Source organism: Carica papaya, chromosome 8 (genome assembly GCF_054855325.1).
Source record: "Carica papaya isolate Zhongbai chromosome 8, ASM5485532v1, whole genome shotgun sequence".
In the NCBI taxonomy this organism is placed as follows: Eukaryota; Viridiplantae; Streptophyta; class Magnoliopsida; order Brassicales; family Caricaceae; genus Carica; species Carica papaya.
Window position 1 is genome coordinate 7,474,654 of NC_142316.1, and position 8,145 is coordinate 7,482,798.

The 8,145-nt window shown below is 35.9% G+C and overlaps 1 protein-coding gene across 1 annotated transcript; it reads left to right on the top strand.

Moving 5' to 3' along the window:
- The first annotated feature begins 2,297 nt into the window (after nucleotides 1–2,297).
- Nucleotides 2,298–5,147, top strand: LOC110814291 (hemerythrin HHE cation-binding domain protein). Its single transcript, XM_022041712.2, has 3 exons — nucleotides 2,298–3,432; nucleotides 4,262–4,416; nucleotides 4,590–5,147. The coding sequence occupies exons 1-3, from the start codon at nucleotides 2,802–2,804 to the stop codon at nucleotides 4,809–4,811; spliced, it is 1,008 nt and encodes a 335-aa protein (XP_021897404.1). The 5' UTR covers nucleotides 2,298–2,801; the 3' UTR covers nucleotides 4,812–5,147.
- The last annotated feature ends 2,998 nt before the right edge of the window (nucleotides 5,148–8,145 follow it).

An 8,145-nucleotide genomic window follows, 5' to 3' on the forward strand; every position in this document is an offset into this window, starting at 1 on the left:
ATGTGATTATGTTTGATTTGGTAATAGAGACTAAAGGAAAACAGAAAAGTTGTGTGATGAAATAAGTAAATGGAACAACAGTCTTACTAGATATCTTGGGAAATGGTGGACAGATTGGGTTCATAGGGAACCCTACCGTGAACGTTGTCTCATACCGGACGGGGTATGGACACTTGGTAATTTGGTGCTCATACCGGACGGGATATGGAGACGGCCCGTTTCACCCTCATACTGGACGGGGAATTGAGGTTTAATGTTTTGTCACTCATACTGGACGGGGTATGGGGACGACCCTGTAATTGAGATTGTTGAAGGAAAGGGTTCACGTGTAGCAGAGACATCCCTATAAACCCCTATGGATATTAGTAGGTAGGTGAAAAGGGAAACAATTATGATTTGGTTTATTGTTAATAGATATGGATTTATGATATGTTCTATATCGCTGATTGTTCATGAAGTTATGATCTGTATGGTATTATTGTCTCTATAGGTTGTTTTCATAAATTTTACTATGGTAAGTAAACGGTAAATAGTTTTATGATTGATAAATGTATTGGTTTAAACTTAATGCTCCATTAGTGGTTTTCGATTTTATACAAACCTTTACTTCTGTGCTGGTGATATAGTGTGATATCTTTACTAGACTAGTGTAGCTCATTTTTTATTTAACCATTTCAGATTAAGAGAACCAGGTTCCAAAGCCCGATCCGCATAAAGAGTGCGAGTAGATGTTAAATATTTTCTTTTTTCCATTTGTTTTCTTTATTCCTCGTATTTCTTTCAAACAATTAATTCTGAAATGCTGTTAAATACTTTTAAGTTATTGTGTAAGGAATATAAACTTTAACATTTTATTTCGATTCTGCATTTAAGTTATTATATATTCTCTTTTGAATTTTTAAGATCGTTACGGACGGTGTTCGTGAAAATTTTATTATGACAATCACTTATGGTAATTCTCCTAATTCCTTTCTTGCATTATATAATGATCCTATATCTAAATATGCAAGTAACTCTTTTTTTTATATTAGATAATAACTTTATATTCAAATCTACATATACTCATTTTAATTATTAAATTAATAAACAATATCTTTTAAAATTATACTCATCTTTAGTACAAAATTTTAAGCATAATTCTTCAGTACTTGGACATTTTAATAGGTCTTTAAAGCAACCATTTCATTCACTTACATAGTCTCAAGTCCCATGTCAAATTTAAATCATTACATCGCATATTATTTCAAATGCTTTTTCCTATGCAAGTATCAATGATACCCAAACACCCTTTATTTTTTGCGATGACCCAAGACAAAGAACCTGTATCATACAATGAAGCCATCAAACATCCTTCTTGTAATCAAGTTAATTAAAAATTTTATTAAAAATTTAAATTATTAAAAATTGTTATATTGATTGTTTAGTTAAAAATTCGAGTAAAAATAAAAATATAATAAATAATTGTCTAACTAAATATTCTATAAAATTTAAAATTAAAATAATTAAAAATTTTACAGTAACTAAAACTATCTAAATAAAAATTACACTAAATGCCTAATTAGAAATTCTATTCTAATTAAAGCTTCTATAATTTAGAAAAGACATGTCTTACAAATTCATTAACTGAAAATTTTACTTAAAAACTATACTAGGTGTCTAATTAAATATTTTATTGAAAATCATTAATTAAAAACTATATCACCTGAACAATTAAATTAGTATAATTAAAATCATAATAATAATTTAACCAAAAAAGCTAAACTAAATTAGGATAATTAAAATTAATATGAAAAATTACATGAAATCTGTTAGTAGAACGGACTAGATATCGAGTTTATTCCTTTAAAAAAAAAAATATTGTGAGCAGTTGAACAATAAGAATTATCCGGAAAAGAAAAATAAAATGCAATAAGCAAAGAAAGCAAACGCAGACGTCACTAACGGGGCTAGAATACGAGACGTCATTGACGGACTTAGAATTACGAAGAGCCCTTTTTTTTTTTTTATCTTGTTTCTTTTGACGGCGACGTCAGAACTCCAACGGGCAAGGAGCGCACCTAAGCCAGATAATGCTCCCCCAAAATCCAATTGGATTGCTTCCATTATTAATTTATAACAAGTAAATCAACGGCTTTGACGTAAAGATTATCTAAATCTTTGATTATTTTAGATATTTTCATTTAATTTTTTTGACGTAAAATAAATTTAAGAGTTAAAAATATAATTAATTTATTAATTTTTGCAGTCATTACACGCTCATTTTTCCAGTTTTGTTTCTTTCCATATAAACACACACATTACCCATCAGGTCACTACAGGTACACATATGAAGCATGATCCATGTGCATTTCCAAAATTCATATCCAAAATCCATAACTGTTAATCACCACCGTCAAACAAACCTCACCAACTACACTCTCCGCCTTTCTTCTTTCTCTGTCAGTGGAGACTAAATAGCTCCATGTTCTTCTTCTGACCTTTCTGAACCAGTCATTTCATACAACCCTTCTTCTTATAACGCTCTTTCTAACGAACCCATAATCTAATCTTCTACTCTTTTTCCTTTTTCAATTAAAAATCTTTCTTCCTTCCCTTTTTTGCTTTTTGCTCTTCCTTCCCCTTCACCCTTTCTCTCTTTGCTACCTGGCTTCAACCTTACAAATCCAATAATCACATTATAGAACACCCATAACCCATTTTCCATTTCTAATCCCTTTGTTTTTCACTCTCAAGTCCCAATTCCTTTCTTCTTTTATTTCTGTTTTTCAGTTTTGTGATATATTTTTCTTTCGATTCAGATAATGGGAAACTGTTTTACTGGTCCCAACAAATCGACGGCTGAGATATCTCCCTGTGATTGCATCAAAGCCGTCGGTTCAGCCTCCGTCTCCGCCAATCCGGCGGCTGCTGCGCCAGTCACAGCCGCCGTCGCCACCACCACCGTCCGATTGTATGGGTCGCCGATCAGCATGCTTACCTCCTACATTCGCTTCGCTCTTCTCTATAAGGCCGTGCCTCTCCGCTTTGTCCCATCAGAAACGACGTCGGAGACGCCGACCCTCCAAATCGGATCGGAGACCGTGTCGGGTACTCGTGAGAAGTTGCTCCGTTTCGTGGACGAGAAATTTCCAGAGCCGCCGCTGAGAATGGTGAAATACAATCTGGAAGGGTTCGACGAAACGACGCCGTTGATTGTGAGGGTGACGTGGCTTCAGCACAGGAGCTTGATATGGCACCTGCATAAGATGGTGAGGTGGGCGGAGGATCTGTCGACACGTGGAGGCAGGAAGTCCGTTGATCCGTCGGTCGGGACCCCAACAATGGAGTTGAAGAAGTTCGGGAAGAGCTACTCGCATTTGCTGGATTTGATGCTTGAGCACGCACAGATGGAGGAGAGGGTCCTTTTCCCTGTCCTTGAAATGGCTGATCGAGGTAATCTCTACTGTATTCTGATACACTCTGCTGCAGGGAATCGGAACTTAGTATTAAATATTTTCTTTGGCCTTTTCCTGTTACAGATTGTTTATATGGATTTCTTCATTTTTTGTTCTCACCCAAAATAAAAAAGAAACTTTGACACGTGTTCTTGGTAAAGATTATTTTTGGAAACTTTATTTTATTGAAGTAATTATCTGGGTTGCCTATGTAATTTTTTTTTAGAATACTGATCAGATTTTACTAGAGGTTTGGAAGGAAATCTTAAATTGGGGAGTATGGTTTTTATTTTAATCAATGAATTTTTCTTTATTATATAATTCATTCAGTTGTTTGAAGAGAGTTGCAGAAAGCAGAGTAAGTGTGAATATGTAGGTGAGGCAGATGAGTTAAAGATACAAATACGAACTAATCAAATGGTTGAACTGCATTTATACAACTCTTATTGTACTTGAAGTATCTTAGTGGACACTCATAAAGCTAATCCATAAACCTATTGGTAAGGTTTAGCATTGTGGTTGCTTGTGCTTGGAGCAATTTGGGGAACTGTTACATTGGAATTATTCTGTTTTGCTTTTTGTGGGGAAAATAGGAATAATACAGGTGTATGTCACTTAGCTTTAACAGGTAAGCTTCCTTTTGGTGCACAAGGGTTTTGGATCTGATCGGATCAGATTGAAATCCATCTCGACATGTCTGTCTTTGTGATTTGTAGCCTAGTGATAGAAACTAGTCAGAATAATATCAAAGCGAAGCAGCATCCCCTTACTATCAAAGCCTACTAGTCATGAACATTGAAATTATTGGATTGTATGTGATGATTCAGGGATATGTAAATCTGCAAATCAGGAACATGCAAGGGATCTACCCGTCATGAATGGCATTAAAGAAGATATCAAATCAATTGTAGTTTTGAATTCCGGGAGCCCTGCCTACCGAGAGATTCTCTGCAACATCTCAGCTCGACTCAAATCACTGCAGGTATGAATGACATCGGTACCAGTTTTGTTATGTGTAATATGATACCCTCTGAATCTGCAGATTGCTTAGTTTCTGACTTCATTCAACTGCAAGTTAAAGATCCACCATCATGATTATTGTCGTGTTTGTGGGTGAGTGTATATAGGTTTATCTTTATACTTTGGTATTGACAGGAACGTACTAAGGAACATTTTGAGGAGGAGGAGAGAGATTTGCTGCCATTGATGGAGGCAACAGGGCTGAGCAGAGATCAACAGAGGAGACTACTAGACCAATGTTTTGATTCCATGAAAGGAACTCACTCACATATGTTTAACTCCTTCCTCGAAGGCCTACTCCCGCGCGATGCTATGCAGTACTTGGATTTAATCATGAAATTTAAAGACCAAGAATGACCCTCAATGATTGATTATCCAGTAAAGATTAATCCTGTCAATTTGTGGATTTACCATGAAAATAAGAGGAATGGATTGTTTTCTTTCCATGACCCTTGTTTTCCTTCATCAGCTGTTTGCATCCAGGGACCTTCGATTAACAGAAGGTGGAGAAAGTGGGGATCTACACAGATTTTAAGTACAGTTGCATTGTTCTGCTTAGTTGGAGTAGTCTTGTTGTTGAAGTTAGTTGGATTTTTTGGATGACAATGTTAAAATTTGCAAGAGGAAAATAGTTTTTGTACAAAATTTCATATTAATCATGTGAAAATAATAGTTTTGTATGTTTAAAATTGATTTGCCGCTAGTATTTTTAGCAAGAGAACTTAGATTTACTAGTGAGAAGGGTTATTCAAAATAAATCGTCATTAGTTGAATCGTTAGTGCTACTATCGCTTATGTATTCGTGTTTCAAGAGAAATATATATGTATTTTAATTAAAAAGGTTTCTTGGGGAAGATATTCTGAATTTACTTCAACTACAAATATCATCATACAGAATGTGAATGACTAAAGGAAGTAACATGGCTGATAACTGTGGGTTATTGACCTCATGAAAAGTGGTAATAGTAGTTGGGTAGGTTGTGTGAATTTTATATTACATTCCTCTTTAAATTTGAGGGTATTTGATATTATTTTAAAAAATGTGTTTAAAGTAGGAGAATAAACTGTAAATAATTAAATATTTGGCAAAAATTGTAAAAAATTAAATTAAATTTTAAATTAATAAATATTTTATTAGTTCATTATTTTACATGTATATCATTAACTTTACAAGAATAAAAGTAAATGAGTTAAATAAGAAAATTAAAAATTTGAAAAATTAGAATTATGGTCCTATTTACCAAGTTACTCTTTTTTTGTTTTGAAAAACTATTGAAGTTACTTTCAAAACTAATTTTAGATTACAAGAATTGAATGTTTAAAGCTACTTATAAACACAAAATAAACAATTACAATATAGTCATGTGATTCATGTAAATGGATAATGCATTTTAGGAATTACTAAAATTTTTACTTTCAACATAAATATAATTTTTTTATAATTATATAAAAATAATGAAAATATTTTTGTGTAAACAATAATTATATAAAAATAAAATATTCCCAAAAAATATATAGAGTAATTAATTATGATAAACTAATACATTTACTAAAAAAGGTAATAAGAAAACTAATATAAGAATGTAACGGTCTCGAAAATTTAAATGAAGATGTGTGTATTAAAAATTTTAAAGGCGGAAGCGTAATAAAAATTCTGATTAACATCCCTTACACAATAACAAAAAACGTATTCAACATATGAAAGAATAAGTTAATTAAAAGAGATACTCGAAATAAAAACTATAAATAGAACTATAGAGTCTTTAGGCGTCTAACTCGCCATCTTCCTGCGGAACGGACTCGGGAACCAAGTCTTCCTGATCTGAAATGGTTAAGTAAGGAATGAGATACACTAGTCCAGTAAAAATATCATACTATCTCACTGCCACAGAAGTAAAGATTGGTAGAAAACAAAAACGACCAATGGAGCATAATTTATAACAAACTCATTTATAATAAAAATCTTTACTGTCCACTTACCTCGGTGAGATTTGTGAAAATAACATATGAAAATAATAGCATTATAACCATCATTAAATCATATACACTTTGTAACATAGCACACGTCATACTTTTGCACTTTAATAATCAGACAACAAATTTCCTCTTTTACCAACCTACTAGTATCCATGGGGATCCATAGGGGGTCCCCGCTACATGTGAACCATTAACATTAATATCCTGATTCCAGGGCCGTCCCCATATCCCGTTTGGTTTGGGCGCCAAAACACATAAGGTCTCCATACCCTGTCCGATATGAGAGACCACGTTCCCGGTAGGGTTCCCTACGGACTCGGTCCGTCCACCATCTTCAAGGATATCTAGTAGGGCTGTCCACATTATCCATTTATCAATTCACATAATCTTTTTTCCATTTTTCTTGGTCTCAATTATCCAATCATACACAAATAAATAAACCAATAATGAACACCAAACAAAACAAAACAACATCGGGTTCACCATAATTCAAACTATAATAAAAGAAACTATGATTCATGCATACGTAACCATAAAATAAATACATCAAATACCATACTGCATTTAAAGCTGAAAAATAGATCAAACAGCAACTGACTGACAAATACATCATATTCGGGCTCCATTAGCAATCTTAAGCAATTATACACATCTATTAATTTATGAAATACCATTTTATCATTTATTGAGCTTTAATACCGTAATAGGAAACAGGGTGAGAAATCATTACTTGTTTCGGGGTCTGAAATCGGCTCTACAGTGTGCCTACAGGCTGTCCCTAAATTTTTTGAATTTTCTCTGGGAAACTGAAACGCACTACCAGTACCTGCACGTGTCCCAAAAAACCCCAAATCAGACCCAGGGCCCCTTTTCAGCCAATATCAAAATTCTGGCACGGCAGCTCCGCCGTGCTCTAGCGACAGCACCGCCGCCCACGGCGGCGATCCGCCTCGGGTTGGCCGTTTTCGACCATTTTTCGGCCGAATTCGGCCAAACTTGCATTGATTCTTGCGATAAAACAACCCTAGGACCCTCGGTGGGCCAAAAAATCACGAAAAACCGAGACTTACCTGCGGTGGAGCTCTCGGGTGCGGCTGCTTCTCCGACGCGAGTTGCGGTTTGATATTTTACTCCAGTCAATCTGTAGAGAAAAGGACGGCGATCACAGTGGTGTAAAAATTGCATCGAACGAGAACCGAAAAGGGCCTCATCGGAGGCAAAAACTGAGGGAAGCTGCGGCGGCGCCATTGGACTTCGGCAGTGTTTTTCGGCCGATTGGCCAGTGGTTTGGCTCCGATTTAGCCATGGACGGATTCAGCATCGAAAAACGAGCCAAGGAGAGAAAATTTACCTTGTTTGGTAGTCGAAAAATCCTCCAATGCAGTGGCGGGTGGCGGCGGCCGGCTCCTCCGGCGACTGGTTCTTCTTCTCCGGCGAGAGTACTGACGGCTGGGGTTTGAGGTTGGGTGTGGGTGAGGTTATTTATAACCTTCTCCTTTTAATCTCAGCCGTCCATCACGATTTAATCTGGATCGTCCGATCGCGATTAAAATGAGAATAAATATGGGCCGTCCATCGCAATGCGATTTGGGCCGTCCGCATGCGTGAGATCTGGACCGTTCGATCGCGTGTACGCGGATCGCTCACGTGGCTCCGTCCCGCGTCAGCTTCGTTGCCACGCGGCGTGTTCTGGTTGGGCGGGACTGCTGACTGG

Bases quoted from the DNA above. Each gene is read 5' to 3' on its own strand.
- LOC110814291 (XM_022041712.2), top strand. From the start codon at position 2,802: ATGGGAAACTGTTTTACTGGTCCCAACAAATCGACGGCTGAGATATCT. The intron at 3,433-4,261 runs GTAATCTCTACT...GTGATGATTCAG, and splicing joins CCTTGAAATGGCTGATCGAG to GGATATGTAAATCTGCAAAT. The intron at 4,417-4,589 runs GTATGAATGACA...TGGTATTGACAG, and splicing joins CTCGACTCAAATCACTGCAG to GAACGTACTAAGGAACATTT.